This window comes from Phocoena phocoena, chromosome 5 (genome assembly GCF_963924675.1).
Source record: "Phocoena phocoena chromosome 5, mPhoPho1.1, whole genome shotgun sequence".
NCBI classification, from domain to species: Eukaryota; Metazoa; Chordata; class Mammalia; order Artiodactyla; family Phocoenidae; genus Phocoena; species Phocoena phocoena.
The window spans coordinates 91,766,884-91,786,451 of NC_089223.1; the positions used below are offsets into that span (position 1 = coordinate 91,766,884).

Here is a 19,568-nt window from a genome sequence, read left to right on the forward strand (position 1 = left end):
CTCAAAATTATTTCCAAGCATTCTACATTATAAAATACATATTTACAAACAATAATTAACAGTGAATTCACAAATGTTTGTCCACTATTTGAACTTTTCATAGACTTGATAAATATAAAACCCAGGAAATGGCAAAATGTCTAAAAGTAAGTGCACAGCTACACACGAACTGTATAAATGTTACATATAAAAGGCACTAGAAAATATATACAAACACATCCATTGTAAACCAAATAACTTGCTCACACAGACCATAAAAAACATGAAAAATTAACCCCACAAGACTGTACTATTATAGAACTTATTTTTTAATAGTTTTCCATCAACCATTCTTTTTTTTTAATGAATAACTTATACTATGATTCAGTGGAATTGTGTATACTCATCTAAAGCCAGGAATAATGAAGGGTGGTTGTGATTTACAAAAGGATAAAGTGAAGTGAATCTGAAAAGGTTCCGTGCATACCGTGGTCAGCGTTTAACACCTGTCGCCAGGGCTAGTTTCTTCAGCAGTATATGGAGCAATAGGTTGGAATTTTAGATTTGATGATGATAAGGCTTCCCTGTCAACAGAAAAAAATTTAGCCTCATTAGTATCATGCAGGGTTCCCCTAAGAGGTACCACATTTGCAGGAGCATGCCTAAAAAAGTACTCAAAACTCCAAACACACAAAATGGGATAGGAGCAGAATGACGGAAACAGAACTTTTTTTCTGAGTTAAAGAAAATATACATTGTCTCTTTTTGTGGTTTAAAAATATTTAACTAGAAAAATAGTTAGGAACCAGACTACCAGTACTTGAATCCAGCTTCTGCCAGTCACTTCACTGTCAAATCTGGGGCTAATTACTTCTCTGCACCTCAGTTTCTAGCTCTTTACGGGGGGATAACAACAAAAATCCACCTCTGAGGGATGTTGCGAAGATTAAATGAGTTTAATGTCTAAAATATACTCAATAGAGTACCTCTCACGTAATAAGTTCTTACTTGCTCGATAAAGATCAGGATGTATATATGTGTGTATTTTTTTCAAGACTAATGTGTATATCATTTAAAAAGAAAATTAGGGCTTCCCTGGTGGCACAGTGGTTGAGAGTCCGCCTGCCGATGCAGGGGACACGGGTTCGTGCCCCAGTCCAGGAAGATCCCACATGCCGCGGAGCGGCTGGGCCCGTGAGCCACGGCCGCTGAGCCTGTGCTCCACAACGGGAGAGGCCACAACAGTGAGAGGCCCACGTACCGCAAAAAAAAAAAAAAAGAAAAAAAAAAGAAAAAATTAAATCAGTCTGAGAATGAACCAATTTCAGTTTAAGGCAGACAGCAAACTGATTAGTTCTAAAAAATGACACTGGCTGTCTGTAACTGATATTTTAGTTTCTCTAGAAGTTGAGTCTTTTCATCATTGTGATACACGTGAGACTTAAGAAATGAGAAACTATAATATTGAGAAGAATCTCTCATAAAGACTCATCTCCAATATTTAAAGAAAGAGAAAGATGTAAACATTTAAGTTTTTAGAAAGGAAAGAACATCATTAATTTCATGATGGATTATAAAGTACCTAAAGCAAGCACAATAGTAATTAAGCCAAGGGGAAGTCTTTGATATGTGATTGAAACTTCCTGTTGCAATTACATTAAGTATTACTAAAATATTATGCAGGACATTAGAAGGGGGAACAAGAAGAGCAAAAGTATGAGGGAATAAACAACACTTAATAGTGCTTATAACTTCAAAATCTTTTTAAATTCTGTATTAGCATGATTAAAAACTAATGTGATTGAGTGGCAATAAGATAACTTCCTGGCTAGCTATCACTGGGACCCTTGGATTGGTCACCTACATCCTCAGTATTCCCCCTCCAAATCCTAGTGTGCTATTTCTAACCTGTATTTACTCAAAAACTATCCCCTCCTCCACCCCCCCCCCCCCAAGAAATCTAACCTGCTGGGCCCACCCCTTTCTAATCGCCCATGTCCCATACCAGCACAGGATGTGTGAAAACCATCTGGGGAGAGTTTCAGATTGAAAAGCCTTGCCATGTTATTTAGCATGTGTTTATTTGCATTTCACAGAGAGGAAAGGGCGAATTATTTCGCATTCCAATTCTCAGAACAACACATTTGTAAGCAAGAAGAATCTCCTTTCTGCTGGGAAGGGACACTGGATTGACTGCGGGATGATTCTGTGCATCTCAACAAGGTGTCAGAAGGCTAACCCTCCGCCTAGACCCACGCACAGCAAAGAAATTCATCATCTAGTAGCCCAGGGACTGACTTCCTCCTCATAAACTTTATTCTAGGCATTCATCATGAAAAGAATATAATCAGTTTTAAAAGTCACTGAAATTGGTCAAATTAAGTAACTTAGGCAATGCTTAAACTCAAACATCTGCCGTTTTAAGATTGTATCGATCATACAAATTTTCTTTATAATCAAATACCTGGAGTGTAACTAAGTTCTACAATGTTAAGATAATCACATGCAACTCTATCATTAAGATCTGATTAAATGTAATCTCCAAAACATGGTGGAATTACCGCATTATGGAAATATTTCCAAGACTAGATTATTTGAACACTTCTTTCAAGTGATGAAAATTCAATTAACCCAGTTATTTCACAACACACAGACAGTAATGCAATCCCCCACGGCTCTGCACCTTCTTGCAAGTTAGACTAGTCAGCTGAATCATTCCTCTGTGTGCACGTAAGCATGTTCGAGCGAGCACACATGCCTTCCAGAGAGAACAACGCAGCCACCTGGGAACCTCATTTCAATCTTCGATTATGGGCAGATTGTAAATTTTTCAGACAGAGAAGATGGCAAATGAAAGGAAAAATAACACTTTTTCTTCAATAAGTTAAGTTAATCCTTTTGTTTTCTGAATTTCCCAAGGGTCAAAGCAAAAACATCCAAAATACAAAATACAACCAAAAAAAAAAAAAAAAAAGTACAGCTGTACTACACAGAGTGTGGTACAGTAAGCACGGTGCAGTGCACAGGCCCTATGTTAACCTGGGTCTGAATCCTCGTGCTTATAAACTGTGTGACCTACTGTATAGCACAGGGAACTATACTCAATATTTTGTAATAACCTATAAGGGAAAAGCATCTGAAAAAGAATATGTACACACACACACACACACGTACACACACACACACACATATGTATAACTGAATCACTGTGCTGTACACCTGAAACTAACACAACATTGTAAATCAACTATACTTCAATTAAGAAAGACAAAACAAAACTGTGTGACCTCGGCAAGACAGAAACTCTGAGCTCTAAAATGAGAATAATAATATCAACTCCACGTGGTTACTTAAGCCTGAAGTGAGATAATATATGTTATTCAGTCAGTTTCATAGTACAATTGAAATGTTTAAAAAGTATGATTTATGGGGAATAATGTTCACTTACACTTCCACCATGCTGCTCCAGCTTCTGTAATGCAGTGGTGATTGGTTCTTTGAATTTCTTGTCCCTTAGTCTCCTGGAAAGCTTTTCAAATAAGATTAAGGGAATGAAATGATTTGAAAAAGTAACACTATTCACTATAAACATAAGTAAAACTTCACTAATAGGCTAACTAGAAATAATACCATTGAGTCTTTACTGTATAGTAAGTACATAAACGCCACTTAATTTGTTTTAGATTTCAAGGCTTCTTTTAGGAAACATCTCATTAAAATTTACATATAATAGACACCACTGTATTTGTTTAAAAAAATGGATTTCTATTATCTGAAACAATACCAACCCTACAAAATCTACTACAGTACTAGCATACTGTAAGTTTTCCAGAGTAAGTTTTCTAAGAAATTGTATACATTCCCATTCTGTAATTTGCAAGAGCATCTGCAGGACTACGATGGAAAGCTAAGCTTCTAAAACACACGTGTTTCCTACAGTTAAAAAAGGAAGAGACAACAAAGAACAGAGCATTTACATGAATAACTCAGTAACAGTGGCAGGCAAAAGAATCAGACTAAACACCACAAGACCACCTATCACCCCCAGCTATGTCCTGAAGGGGCCTCCTTGGACAGGTGGAGCTCTGGCTAAGAAGGAAGAGAGCACAGGTGAGCGAGAACAAGAGCAAAGAGGGAAACGGCGCAATTCAGGCCCTCAGGCACAACTCATAACTGTGTTCTCCCACCAAGTGTCTGCAACACTCACCCAAAGACCTAAACATTTCAGCTACAGCAGGACTTGCTCACGGCTCCACCTTCTGGGGATAAAAATGGAGCCCATGCAAGAATTCCTCATTGATCAAACACATAAAGCCCCTGTCCTAGAGTAGGTTTCTGGTTCTTCCTCTTCCCAGATCTGTGAGTAACCCCGGCATACTTCCCACCACTGAGCACTGAGGAATGGGTCCTTTCAGCAGGTCATCAAAGGTTAGGGAGGGTCAGAAGAGACACCCAGAAAGATTAAAAATGTGAGAAAAGCAACTCTAAAAGAGAGGACAGGCTGGGCTTATCAACATCCTGGGGATGAACAGAAAAGGCACCTCTTATAGATCTTAAGTTTGCTTTCTTCGAGACCATGTTCTCAGGCATGGGAGTGCAGGACAAACAATGAACCACCACCATCACAACCACCACAGATGCCCATTTACAAAGTACAGATTCTTGGTCCCACCCCCTAAATTGCTCTATCAGAATCGCAGGACAAAGGCCCAGGTTCTGCACTTTTAGCAAGATTCCCAGGTGATTTCTTTCTTTCTTCCTTCAAGTTTGAGGATCACTGTCCTAGGGTCAGTGGACAGTCTCTCAGAGTTGAAGCTCAGAAAGGATACGACTTATTTCACATATGAAGAAAATCAGTTGTATATAGGTTCAGTAACTGGTTTTGAAATTCTTTTTCTAGAAGACGAGTCCTTTCTTAAAATAAACACCTAATGTAGAAGTTTATGAGACATGAAAGTGGAGCCTTTCTGGCTGAAGGGGGTGGTGGATGAGGGGAGGGGAGGGAAGGAGGGAGCATCTAGCGCCTCAGTGGTCCTCATGGTATGTAGCTAACAGACCAGGGACAAACCTCCACATGTCCTGTTTCCAAGGATCTCTCCTCTGTGGAATCCCACTGGGGTGTGAAGCCCAGTGTGGTAGCTAGGTCTCCCCAAAGTGTTGCCACCCCATGAAGGGAAGGGGTCCTTTCAGTCAGTCCTTGTCTTAGGAAAAGCAGAGCCGTGGGGAGGAATGTGACTGACCAAAGATTAATGCTACTGTCCCTTAAAAAAAAAAGAAAATAGTTTAACTGTTGATCTGGTCTTCTCCCTCCGCCAACACTGAGCAGGAATGGGAGGCTGTTTAGGAAGCTCAACTTCCAGTTGGGGGAAGGATCCTTTTATCTCCATGTCACTTCCTCTTCAGCTCATCCTAATTCTCTCAGAGGACGTCCTTGCTACTTATTTCTCCCCCAAACAAAAACCAACCTCCACAAGGACAGGGGGCATATCTGGTTTTGTTCAGCATTATATTCCCTGTGCCTCACATGATACCTGACACAAAATGGGAGGGCAGAGAACAGCAGATTTATGTTGAACTGCTGCATGTTTGAACGGAGCAATCAATCTACAATGAGTCATTCTACATATTACTGTGAAATTCCTGTAGTTAGTCAGCCACAACCCAACCTGCTGACCTGAGGGTGATAAGCAAGTATCTGCCAGGATTCTCCTCCTTCTGTCCTGAGACTCCCCACATGTTAACATTTGAGAGTCTGGTCTCACTGTCTTCTCCCCACCAGACCCATGGTGAGACTTTACCTCCCACCATTTCTAACCACAGCACCCCTACTTGCACCACCACCCCTTCTTTCCATAGGCTTAGCCAGGTGGTTCCTGGGGTGTATTAGTCTATCTGCAGAATAAGAAGTTAAAAATACACTTCTAGGATCTCTCAGGTGGATGGGTCCAAGAAAAAAGTGGAACTATGATCAACATAGATGTCTCTGCTCTGAACTACAGAAGGATGCATGCAGAGAAATTCTAGCCACAGCTTATCCCAGCCAGGACTTTAATCTTTCTTTCAGTGTATGCAGTAAAGGATTAACTCTGCATAAAGAAACGCTTGGTCCTTGCACCTGGCTCCTGGATGGAAACCTTGAAGCTCTTGGGAGGTCCTTCCAGATGAGAATGTCTTTGTTTACCTGGGGCCTTGGGCCACACCAGATAGTCAATGCTAACAAAAGTGATTTAAGTGGGGGCCTGGGGCCACAAGGTTTCAGCTCAACTTCTAGAGGCTGGAGACCAAGGTCAACCAGGCAGGCAGGCGGTAATGCCATGTGACAAACTTCTAATGAGAACCCTGGACACCCAGGCTCAGGTGAGCTTCCCGTGCTGGCAATACTCCATGCATCATGCCAGACGTCACTGCTGGAAAATGCAAGCACTGGCCACACAGCTCCACTGGGAGAGGACAACTGAAGCTCCACACCTGGTCTCTCTCAGCCCTGCTCCATGCACCTCCTCCCTTGGCCGACTTCAATCTGTATCCTTTCACTGTAATAAACTGCAACACTGAATAACAGCTTCTCTGAGTTCCATGAGTCCTTTCAGCAAATTGTTCAACCTAAGGGTGGTCTTGGGGACCACTTGAACTGCAGAGTACCCCAATATAAGTTTGTGATAAGGTTAAACTACTCCTAACAGGAAAATGTCTCATCCTGAATGCTAGAGACTCACTAAAAAACTTACAATGTGAAACAAAAAAAAAGAAAAAAGATGAAAAACATCACTTTGACAATATCCAATTCCACAAGAATACGTATAGGCTCTGCTTATAATTCATAGCCAATCCACATAGCCATGAAGTCCTCACACTGTTCATTAATTTTTGTCCATTCAACTTCTGCTTACTCTGATTACAACTCTAAATTTGCTCATGTAGCTGCTTTCCATGTCCACTAGTAAAAAATATTTTATGAACAACTAGGTCTGACGTCTATAATTTTTGGTTAGGATGATAAGGTTTTCTTAATGTTTTGAATCATTTTAATGATTAATTTGAAGCCATTACATCAGGAAGAGATACATATACACAATCCCTATCTAATCTTTTCAGTACTTACACTTGTAAGCAGATGTTTCAGATGGTCATTTAGAGAAGGGCCAACAACGACACTTAACTGTACCAGAGCATTCAATCCTCTTTCAAACACTTCATCATCCAAGTGGACCTGGGGAGGGTTGGGTGGTTAGGGGTGCACAGGCAGGGACAGAAAGAGGGGAGAAGGAAGGATGGGTAAGGAGAAAGGGCAAGCAGGTAGAGAAAAAGAGACTGAACATTCAGTCCTGGAAGATAATCAACCAAACCCAGAATTTAAAACATAACCTTTAGTACAGGACATCTAGAAGCAAAAACCAAATTTGGCTTGACTGAAACATTAATTAAAATATGTTGTAGCCTATAGAAAGACTGATTTGAGGTTCATTATTTTCTCTAATTACTCAAGATGTCCCTTTTTACCTTTAGTACATCCTCCCAAGGTGTCTTCCAGGAAGTAATCATCTGGCCCTAAATAACAGTGGCCTAATTCTGCACACACATCAAAATCCCAGGTAAAGAACAAATTTGCATATAATTTGAAAGAAAAAAAGACATGAAATATTCTAAATGTACCACAGAAAGTCTAAAGGAATAAAGCACATACCAGAGCTGCCTTCAGCACAGGAATCAGTCTAGGAAGCAAAGGCACAGCTTTTTCAAGAGCACCTGTGACCAAAAGTAATTCTCTAAAACCCTCCTTTGACACAAAGGTGTATGGATGTTTAGTCTCCCTCAGACCCTGCCAAAACAAAGACAAAAACATGATTTACTACCCATTTAGTGATGCTAATACCAAAAAAATTAATCCTTGTGTAAGTAAAAATCAAGTTTTATTATTATTGTTTTCCTATTTGTGAAATATAATTTCAGTAATTACAATTTCAATTAAACTAAGAAATCGTGGAACACAGGACATACATGAGGCAGGAGGGATCTCTAACCAAGAAAAGAAGGAAAGGAAAAGAAAAAGAATAAGAAAATAATAAAAGGAACAGGAAAAATCAAAGGAGAAGCAAGGAAAAGTAAAAGAAATAAAGAAAAAGAAAACAGAAAAAAAGAAAGGAGGACAGGAGGGAGAGGAAAGAAATAAAAAGAAATAAAGAGAAGGAAAAAAAACCTCACTAGGATACTAAAAACATGTTGTATATACTCCCAAACACTGCCTGAAATCAGAGCAAATTAGTCTAAAATGTATGTTAATAAACTCCACTTTATGAATGCAAAATTATTGGACCCCTTATCTTAAAGGTGATTTTGCAACTTGTTTAATGACTTTCTAAAATATTATATTTCCTTCATATTTAAATACTAAGACAAATCTTATACTATGTTTAAAATGCATTGTAAGATCTCAAATGCCATTTTTAACATCAGAATGTCAAACAAAAATATGAAAAAAAACCCACTGTAAATCATTTCTTACTATGCCTTTCACCCCAAATGCATTAGGAACAATTAGACAGTAGTCTTTTGATGTAACTGATCACTTTGAGTCAGGATAAAATAGGTACCTTTTTTGAAAAGATAAAACAAAGAAAGAAATCTAGAGGGGTGGGATAGGGAGGGTGGGAGGGATACGCAAGAGACAGGAGATATGGGGCTATATGTTTACCTATAACTGATTTGCTTTGTTATACAGCAGAAACTAACACACCATTGTAAAGCAATTATACTCCAATAAAGATGTTAAAAAAAAAAAAGAAAGAAAGCAATGGCAACATTCCCTCAGTTTGACTAATTATTATTTGGAATAACTATAACCAGCTGCAGGGTCATGCCTAAAAATACTAATTTTCAAACAATTTGTCCTTGAGACCAAACTATCTGCTTCCAAACGGTGATGAAACACTTCTTCTCCTAGATGCTGTCATGCTTTTGAAAACTATGATGCCAAGCACACCAGCACCATTTTGGAACACAGGTTCTATGGTCTTAGGAGCACCCCTATCCTTTTCATTTTAGAGATGAGGAATCTCAGGTCAAGAGGTGAAATGGATTTAAATAGTGGTGGTTCTGTCACTATTTCCTCATTATTAACTGAGTGGAGTTTACCCAGTACACAAATAAAAGCATTGGTGTTTGGAAAACGGGTATTTAAAAGACTGACTTTATGAGGTCTAAACTAAACTCAGAGTCCCTTTGGGGACTCCCCAAGTTAAAGCACTCCCCGTTCCTTGTGATTAGCTAGAGTATGTTTGTAAAGGTATCACTATAGTTTTGATTCATCTAAAATATTGTTTGCTACCATATATAAAAACTTTTAAAAAGAACTAATGAAATATTAGAACATCTTTAGTTTTCAATACCAAGTTTAAGAGACTAATTAAAATTTAATTTCAAAATAGGCTACCCATAAAAATACACTGCTTATTACACCAAAATACCTTCGGCAAGCTGAGGTACAAATTAAGAAAAGTTGAGACCTAAGAAAATTCGGCAGTCTTCAGTAGTAACTGTTATGTCCATTTAAAAGAGTTAAGTATACTTGGAAAACTAAAGGAGGAACTAGAAATTCTAAGGATTCACTATAATTAAGAAATCTCAATCAGCACAATTATCTACTTTTCTGTTTTGCCGCCACCTGGCCCTCCCCACTAGTTTTATAGGAAAAGCAAATGTTTCTTTAAATGAAGAAAAAAAGCTTTCTGTGTCATATTTTATTTAGATTACTTATTACTGTATGACTTATCCTAGAGGCACTGCCTATTCAGATTAATACCATCGAAGCTCTTGCTGTCGTTCTTAACATCAACAACAACAAAAATGATCCTTAACTCTTAAAGAAGACAAGTATCTCAAAGGTTAAGTACAACTGGTTAATTCACTTCGCAACTTCTGACTCTAACTCTATACATTTATAAATAATAAAATTCACAGGAGATATCACTGACTCTCTTCAAGCTAATACTATGCCAACTGTTTTCCTGACACAAATGTTAAATAATATAAAGGAACCTATCAGCAGTTTTTCTAAAATCCTCTACAAAAACCATCTCCATGATATTCTACTTAAAATGTACCAGTAGGCAAAAGCCCAGAGAATTCTCCCAAAGAACATTAGGTAGGTAATATCAGTTCCCTAAGAAACATATCATATTAAATGTGCCTGCTTCTATAAAGAAAGACCAATCAGTAATTGTTCTCTGATGCAATATAAGTTCAAATCAGTGATATTCTCCTGATTTGACTAATTCAATTTGATTCCAAGAACTTTTTTTAAATTAAATATGAATATTTTATCCACTTATCTATAAATACCTGTGCAGATTTCATATTTCATGTTTAATTTCATGTTTATAAAGCTGTTTAAACAGTTTAATAAACATATACCAATCATAATTAGTTCCTAAGGGAATCTGGTGCTTTAATACTGTTGTTTGGCTTTTATTTCAAAAGTATTTACTGATGAGTTACAAAATAACATTTAACACAATTTTAAAAATTTGTGTTCCATAAACATTTAGGAAAGATAGAGTATTTACCTCAGCTAAAGTAATAAGAAGAGGATCAAATGGAAGCTTTTCAGGAGGACACTCCCACTGTAACCTGTGTTTTACTGAACCATGGACCAATCTAAAATATAAAAGGCAGTGCATGTAACAAGGACAACATATATTAAGCAGTGATTATCTAACATATACATATTCTTTCTAGAACATAATATTAGAATTATTTTGTAACATGTAGCAATACTATGACCTTAAATGATGTTACAAAGGCATCTTATAAAGCAATGATTATATATTTATAATCCTACAAATTCCTACTCTTTTAGCAAAATTGTTTGGTGGCAAAACTAAACTCCACATTTGTTTAGCCTACAATTTTGGAGTTCCAGCATGTTGCCATTTGTGTCTTAATGCAAATGTTACAGTTGGTATGTTTCAGTTATAATTATAACCAAATAATATAGACAAAACTATAGCAAACCTATCACAAAACATGCAAACAAAATGTGATAATTAGCAATGATTTTTTAATACGTAACATTATTTTTCAGATGTAAATCATTTAACCCTAACATGAATAATCTAAAGGCAAGCCAGGTTCTATCCCTGTTAAAGAGAAGAAAACTGAGGCCAGGAAGGTGCAATGGCCCATGCAGGGTAACAAAGAGGCAGCCCCTTGAATTAAAGTCACTGCTGCTGCTGCTTTTTTTCTTTTCAACAGCCTTTATTGAGACATAACCAACACATAATAAAATGGACATTGTTATACAGTATAAAATTTGGTAAGTTTTGACGTATGAATACACCCATGGAACCATCATCACACTCATGACCGTGAACTTATTCAACACACTCAACTGTTACTTCACACTCCTTTTGTAATGTTCTCAACTAGACACCTTCTTTTCATAATAGCAAGAAGCCTCGGCAAGACTGTTTTTACATTTTTAGCAATAATAAATTCTCAGAGTGGAGAAGGGGTATAAGACCCTTAAAATAGAGTTTCAATTCAGAATGCAAATACAAAATAATAACAATAAATTAAAGAATGCTTCCTGAGCTTATTTTTCACTCCTAGCCCTCCAAATCTGAAAATACCACTAAAAACTACATTTCTTTAACTTTAGAACAACAAAAAGAATGTTTTGATTATTCTTTCCACAATGAAAACAAAATTTTCTATCATCTATAACAGGCTAAAACTGGTTATACTTAGAAGAAATTAATGTTTCTCAGTAGTGAAATCTTAAAATGGTATCACTCCATTAGTAACCTGCATCGTCTGCTTTAAAATAGTTTTGATCTCTATCCAAGAGGGCTACAAGAACTGCATCAAAAGTAAACAAAAACAGCTATATTACTCATTAATAAGTATAATTTCAATAAATAAAATTGTAAATCTTTGATTTTTGAAGTATAACTAAAAAAATAATGAAACAAGTTCATTAAAGTGTCAACTTCCAGTTCACGAACAAAAAAGGATTATTTATTTGAAATTCGCCCAAGCCTATGAATGCTTAAATTGTTTTAGAAACTGGTTCATTCAATTTCTTAAATTATTTGGTGGTTTACTGTACATCTATCAGTAATTCTATTTTGGAATTAAAATGATTTTTTTCAACAATGTCCCAGGATCTATACCACTCCAACAGCCAAAGTATGAATAAGTCACCATTATTTCAACCGCCCTAGTAAATAAATCTTTCAAAACTTTAAACTGAAAACTGTATTGATTTTACTCAATTATTTTGAATAATATAGTCAATTATAACTTGTACTGATTTTACCTGCAAGGAACACCTCCCTTAGAGTAAATAGCTGCAAATGCAGAAGGGGCTCGTGACTGTTCACCAAACTGAAATAAAAAATGACGAGAATACAATAAATATTACTATCACCTCCACTCTGTGATACCTAATCAACTTCAATCCTGTTGCGGTCAGAGGCAGATGGACACCCTGACTTCCAAGCCACCACGCTCATATCAAGTACAACACCATTCTACTCAGAAAAATGGCTAAGAAAAATGATCAATCCTCTCAATACTGAAACCACAACCACAAATGCATTTTGTATATTTCCTTTTACCCTTAACTTGTTTCAGAAGGCTTGAAGGTAGCTGAAACCATATATAAAATAAACATACTATAGATAAATATTTTTAAATATAAATACTATAAACAAATACAATAAAAATAATAACATCTTTCCACCCCTTCTGCACTGTGACCTTTCAAAGTGAGGACTAAATGGAGAAAAGGTGTACAGGGAAAGTATAATGTGTTTTCAACCTCCCACACATCTCCTACTTCTCCTCCACTCAAATATGCACGGTCTTGGATGGTCAGAGAACCTGTAATTTCTCCAATCTGGTTTTGTGCTTCAATAAAAATCAAAGGCTTAGGATGAACAGGAGTGACAGAGTTGAAGACAGAGCAAGACTCTCACAAACACATGCCCGGATGTGTCTGCTTAGATATATAACTTCACATCTTTCAGTTTTTCTATATAATTATTTTATGACTAAATTAATTCTATATGCACTCTCAAAGACAATTTAAAAGATGATCAATCACAACAGTTAAACAATCGCAGCATACATAATTTCAATGTAAGTGATCAGAGGCTTAAGAATTTAGGCACAGAAAGTAAATATTTTACCACATGGTACTTTGAACATAATCAAATGAAACATAGCCGTCTAAATTACAAAATATAAACTTACTAATCTATTTTAAAGATACAACTAGCTAAAAAAACTTTTTAAAGTCACATTCAGTAATTTAAAAATGTACATAAAAGTCTAAGTTTAGAACGAACCCTTTTTCCTCTGGAAAAACACATGTTTTAAGTAAAAATACATAAATGACATTTCACTAAGATATAATATTATAATAAAAGATTAATTTACAAAGCTCAACCTATGTTCTGTGTGACAATTCACAGCAACACTAACGTTTCATTTATCTAATTATAATTCCTGCTAAGAAAAATGTAAGTCTTAAAAACTGTGTATAGATCAGTGAGTTCTCAAAAAGTGAATATACCTGTGTACCAACACTCAGGTGGAAAACCTGAATGTTACCGGTGCCTCTTTCCAACCCCTTCCCACCTTTTCTCCCAAAGGTAACCACTATCCCGACTTCCAACTGATTTGCTTTGGATCAGGAGTTTTTACATATCTTAGACATGGTCTTTTCTAATATACCCTATTCTCAAGTCAAATCGTTAAATTATTTCCCAAAGCTTTTCTTAATTTTTAATAAAATTTAGACTAGGGCCACTAAATATTACTAAAGTTTTTCTTTAAAGAAAGGGAGAAAATTGAAGTGTCACCATAAACTCCCTCAACGAAATATGAGAAAAGGAAGCAAGAGCACAGAGATATCAGGGCATTTTTCACGTGTTTGATTTCCTTGACACTGCAAATTACAGAAAGAAGTGAAGGAACATAGAAGCTTAAACTATTTTCCATTTTCCTTTTATAAAGTCAGAAAATCTCCCTCTGCCCTTGGATAGTTCACTGTATCCTTACTTAAGTATCTGCCATATTTTACCTGCCATCAAAGTCCATGTCTCAGCCACTCTCATAATCCCCTTTAAAGGCTGAAACCATTATCATCTTACCCTATGTAAGGCTGGGCCAGACACCATCTGGTGTTGGAGCACAAATGTGTTCACTTTTTGGATAAACTGATCTAGAAACTTACAATTACCCACGTTTATGTACATGAATCTTATGTTTGCTAAATGTGATTAAACTGCTGTGAGAAGGCAAAAGAAAACTAGGGCTGTAGTTAAGAATTCTAGTGGAGCTCATTTACAGATGATAGACAAATGGTCAGAGATTTTATGCAACTATAGAAGCATGTAATTCACCCTATGGCAATTGAATACAAGTTTACTCATTGATATTAGGAAGTACAATAACCATAGTAAAGTAAAAAAAAAAAGAAAGCTGATAATGCAATTTATTTTATACTCTACAATACTCATCCATGAATGTGATAGGATATACCAAAGCTGGTTTTTACTTTACACCGTCTCACTTCCACACTCACATCATTATCTCCATTCTTCATCGTGATTACCATATGCCTTCCTTCACCACTAGCTTAAAACTAACAAACAAAAGAACTTGGGATAGCATTCAGAATGGCTCAATAAAATGTCTACTACTTTGGAAATCTACTGAGTCAGGAATCTCTTTGGTACCTACAGGGTTAACTGTTTTAGGGTTAAGTTTATCACTTGGTCGAGGATGAAGTTTTCTTGCAGATTCTGGAGAACTGGTTGATGAGGAGGATTTCCTTTGTTGAACTATAGTCCTATGTTTTATTTGTGCACTTGATGATGTCCTTTGATCACAGTTATCTGGAAGAAACAGAATGTCAACAAGGAAGAGGTGAAAGCTCATCCTGCATCCATCAGTATAACAGAATGTGTCACTGACAAAATTTACCTCTTCATTTAAAAGCAACATTCTGTACCTGTCACTCTGTTTCTTAATTGTACGTCTCTATGGCACTCGGATTTCTGCATTGCTTCTCTTTTGCTCCTGCAGTCAAATGAAACTTGATTTCAACTTTTTTGGGGAGAAGGATTCATTAACAATATAAAGACCAAACAGAACAGAGTAGGAAAAGCAGTAAAAGAACCACAAAATAGATATGGTATGGAACAAAATACCTGAAAGACCAATAAGAAAATAGGAAATTATATCAACTTCAATATCGATAACAGTAAACTAAAAACCATCTGTAAGAAAGTAAGATGTATAAAAATATGCATTTTTCCATTCAAACAGTCAAAATATACGTTTAGAAACTCAATTGTAATCCTCTGGCTATATTCAGAAAATGCAGACCAGATTTCTGGAAAAAGTGGCTGGCATGTCCCATATTGTCTTCACCTTCTCTGGCCTCCATATTTCCAAAGTTCCAAATGTTAACATCTGCATAACAAGTCCTACTCTTCCAGTGACAAAATGAACTCTCCTACTAAATGTACCATAAGTTCCCTAAATTGAACATAACCAAAACTGAAGTTATCACACTGAAGTTATGAACCTCTTGTTAATTCAAGGTACAACCAGTTTTCTGGTCCCTCAGGCTGAAAAATTTAGGATCACTGTTGTCTCCTTTTCTTCCGTTTCCTACACTCAACTCTACAGAGATGTGATCAGTGTGGCGTGACAAGGTAGGAGCTTTGGGCTCAGATCTGGGTCTGCATCTCATCTCTACAAATTATATGTTTAAGAATTTAAGCAGATTATTTAATCTCTCTGAGCCTTGACTTCTTGACCTATGAAAATGGGGGAAATAATACAAACCTATCAAGGCTGCTACTGAAGGTTAAATAAGGTAATATATAAAGTTGCTTATCTAGTGAATGGTGGTTCACTTCTCCCTCTTTCACAATTCCCTCTTTTCTGCTAATGGGAGAGCTCTCATTCATAGCCCTTGATTCTCTGCCTAATCAAATTATTTCAAAGAATCTTCCACCACAACACTCAGACTCATACACTCAACTGCCTGCTGGTATTTCTAGGTCTAGCTCCAATCCCAAGTGCCATGCAGCCTTTCCTGATCTTCTGTTTCTCAAATGTCCACATCCATAGCACTCTGATTTATGCACTGCTTCCTTCTTCTTATTTCTATCTGATTACTCCATTCCCTCATTTATATGACACTGCAATTATTCTTCCATTAGAGCACTTCCCACTTTAAGTCTTTAATTACTTTTCTAAAAGATCTGTAAGATCTTCTCTTAAGGCAACACAGGTGAAGTCTTCTTCCACTTCCAAATGACAGCTTTTCAAATATTTGAAGACATGGGTCATAACTCCTTAGTTTTCTCTTCTTCAGGATAAATGCTGATGCCTTCTTAAATGAGTACTAACATGAGATTATTTTAATTCACTTGACAAATTAGAAATCTTCACAAGGACAAAGCTCTATGTAATAACATTCAGCCCCCAAATATTTCAAATACGATGTGACCAAAGTACCTTGTAAAGATAAACTAAATGTTAAGATTATTTCTGTACACAGAATAATTTTAAATTTCAACGTTCTGGATTTAATACACTGATCTAATTTTCTCATCCTACTACCAGCAGATGAGTTACTTCCCAATATTACACTTCACATTCATCCCCAAGGCATTTTCTAGAAATATGGTAATTAGCTCATTAAATTTGTCAGATAATATTCTAAGATAAGCTAAGGCAGGCTTTAATTACGTCAACCTAATAATGCACTTCAGTGATTATTCAACAAGTATTTACTGGTGCACCTGGTCTCTGTTTTGAGAACTCCTGATGGGGAACAATATGATCTAAGTTTCTGTTTAATAAAAAAAAAAAATCTGTGTCAAGGAAACTCGAGTTTCCTCAAGTCTATAACTGGGGATAATTACAGTAACTAGCTACTCTAAAAGTAGATGAAGACTTTAGAAAAGTGGTTGGCACATAGTAAGTACTATATGAGTTTAGCTATTGTCATTTTCTTTATAATGGTACAAAATGTTTTTAGTATTACTAATAATAGTGGGGGTCAATGTAACTAAATTATGTCTTCTCCTTTTTGAAAAATTTGGCTTAATACTTGTGCTATCAATTTGAAGACCTGATTTAAATTCAGTTTTTTTTTTTTCTGGTTGTAAATTGTAATAGCTGTCATATCTGAAAAAGATGCATCACAAAGATACCTACTTACAAACAGAAAAATAGCATTGTTCACCATGTCAAATCATGATGCACATTTTTCAATATTACCTTCCAATTCTGCAAAAGTTGTTGTTAGAATGACTCAATTTCTATCTATCTCCTTTTATGTCACATAGCTGTTTCTGTAAGGCACTAACACGAAAGTGCTACATTACATTTTGAATACGTTCAAAAAGCCACTGAAACTCTTCACTTGAAAAACATGTTAGAAAGTTGAGCTTCCAAAGGTTTTAAGTATACAGGACAGTTTTTATGTGTAATACAATTATGTAATTTTCAGCAACAATATCAAAACATACACACACACAATGATGCAAACATTTCTCTGTCCACTTCCAAAATACCCTGTTAGTTTCTTTCCAAAACAATTAGTTTTTCAGTTACTGTTAAAAGTATCACCCTTTACTTTACAGACAAAAGAAGTGTACTCAATTTTTAAAAATAATATCCACCTCGCAGCATACCACTGACAGCAAACCCAGAGCATAAGTTGTTTGTAAAGGGAAAAAAGCTTAATTCATCTTACACTGAATTCTTTTGAGTGCTTTTTGGTTAAATAACATGTGGGGGGTGATGTAAAGGGTTAATGGTGGGAGGAAGTGAAAAAGTAAGAACTATTTTGTGTTCTAAATATTGCAACAGACACCCCTCAATCTTTTACAAAACAATATATAAATCCCAAATAGACACTAAAATCCATAAATCCACTTAACCCCATCACCTAAACTATGTCACAGTATCAGAGCAAACAAACCAAGGAGGGCCCCCACTGTGGACCCCTCATTTTTACCTTAGGTTTCCTTAGATGCTGCAGGTCATCTACAAGGGATTACAGGCATCAAGGTCAATGCCAGGAAAGTGTACTCTTTTTTCATTGTTTTGGACAGTTCATATATCCTATTTCTTTTCCCACATGCATTTTCTTCCCGCACTTGGCTTTGAGACCACTGCACTAAACTATCTGGCAAATTCTCAGAGGCAGAGGCCACTTTTTTTTCCCCTACTCTCTAATCTGGTGTTTGGGAAGTTCCAAAAGTGTAACAGGAGCCCCACAAAAGAAGATGAGCTCCATCTCTAAAACTCCTTCAAATTCCAAAGAACAGCGACACAGCCCAATATTCACCTATCCCAATCCTTTTCACCATAAAGTACTGTAAATCCAAACAGCCAGTATTAAGGGTCTTAAATATCTTTCCATTTTCCTAGCCTCTCCGCCTCCAACACCACACATTCCCAAATACCTAAGACCAGTTCAGAGCCGGGATGTTGTCAAAGTTAGAAAATGAGAAGGACATGGAGAGAAAAAAATGGAGAGAAAGCTGGTTTTTTTTGTTTTTTTAAGAAGGTCGGGGAGAGGGAGAAAGGCGGCCAGTTTCAAATAAGGCCGACAAGGCAACTCTCGGTCAAAGCCCGACCAGGAAGGGCGAGCTCTTGGCGCTCAACATCTCCAGGCTCCTTAGCAACGTGGTCCGGCGGCCATAGCAACAGGCCAGAGAGGAAGTCTCGTGCTCCGAGAGAATGCGGGCGGCACCACGGATTCCCGCACCTGCGCCGGTCACGGCTCCAAAGACCCGTTCCTACCGCGCCTCTCTCCCGCCGCGGTCTGTACACCAGCCGCCACCCCACGTGGGGATTCTGCCCAGCGCCCGCTGGGCCAACAGCCACAGGCCCCGCCACCGGCCGCTGGGGACCCGGAAATGAGGTTTCGCAGCATTCCCGGATCTCGCGGCGCCGTGCAGTGACATCAGACGCACGCCGCGTCCGCTAAGCCAATAGCAGGGAGATCGCAGAGGCTCGCCAGGCGGGAAAGGGTTGTCCTGGCAACGAGGCGCTGCGTGTTGAAAGGGAAGCTCGGGAGCTAGGAGCTCTGTCTCCGGGGACAAAGGGGCTCCTGGTGGAGGGTATTTTAGGAACAATAGAGCCAAGGAGCGGAGGAGAGCACAGGTTCCTTGTACCTGCGCGGCACCCTCTCCGCAGTCCGTGTATTTAACTCGTACGTTTTTCTCGCACTCTTAACTCGATGTTCTCCAAGTATCTTGCCCTAAACCCTCTGAGAGCTGAGGACCACCGTGAACTCCCGCCCCAGACTCTTCTGCGGAGAGAGCCATCTGCCTGCCCATCTGTGGAATTTCCTTCCTGTCATATCTTACTATATGCTGTTGCAGTCAACTACATAATACATCCATATATTTTTTTAAAGTGTGTTTTTGTACTCCAGATTATTTTAATAAAACGGATACTGCAGGAAAATGCGTGTACCCTGGCGATTGCAACCAAAAGCAGTTTGGGTTGTCATAGTAAAAAACCCAAGCCCTTTCAGACCTGTCCAC

At 37.5% G+C, this 19,568-nt stretch overlaps 1 protein-coding gene across 5 annotated transcripts; it reads right to left on the reverse strand.

The window, feature by feature from the left end:
• Positions 1–296: 296 nt before the first annotated feature.
• PACRGL (parkin coregulated like) lies at positions 297–18,930 on the reverse strand. Of its 5 annotated transcripts, none has more exons than XM_065877802.1 (9): positions 18,820–18,930; positions 14,999–15,066; positions 14,728–14,882; positions 12,296–12,363; positions 10,542–10,632; positions 7,664–7,798; positions 7,082–7,189; positions 3,428–3,508; positions 297–563 (listed from the first exon to the last, which is right to left on the reverse strand). In XM_065877802.1, the coding sequence occupies exons 2-9, from the start codon at positions 15,048–15,050 to the stop codon at positions 507–509; spliced, it is 747 nt and encodes a 248-aa protein (XP_065733874.1). In that variant the 5' UTR covers positions 15,051–15,066; positions 18,820–18,930; the 3' UTR covers positions 297–506. The 5 variants fall into 5 exon arrangements, with proteins under 5 accessions (XP_065733874.1, XP_065733875.1, XP_065733876.1 ...); XM_065877803.1 differs by having other exon boundaries at positions 18,785–18,930; XM_065877804.1 differs by lacking the exons at positions 3,428–3,508; positions 18,820–18,930 and having other exon boundaries at positions 507–563; positions 14,999–15,050.
• Positions 18,931–19,568: the final 638 nt, after the last annotated feature.

Coding starts and splice junctions, on each gene's coding strand:
- PACRGL (XM_065877802.1), bottom strand. CDS start 15,050: ATGCAGAAATCCGAGTGCCATAGAGACGTACAATTAAGAAACAGAGTG. Junction 14,883..14,998: donor ATTAAGAAACAGAGTGACAG/GTACAGAATGTT, acceptor TGTTTCTTCCAG/ATAACTGTGATCAAAGGACA. Junction 564..3,427: donor TGGAGCAGCATGGTGGAAGT/GTAAGTGAACAT, acceptor TTCTGTTGACAG/GGAAGCCTTATCATCATCAA.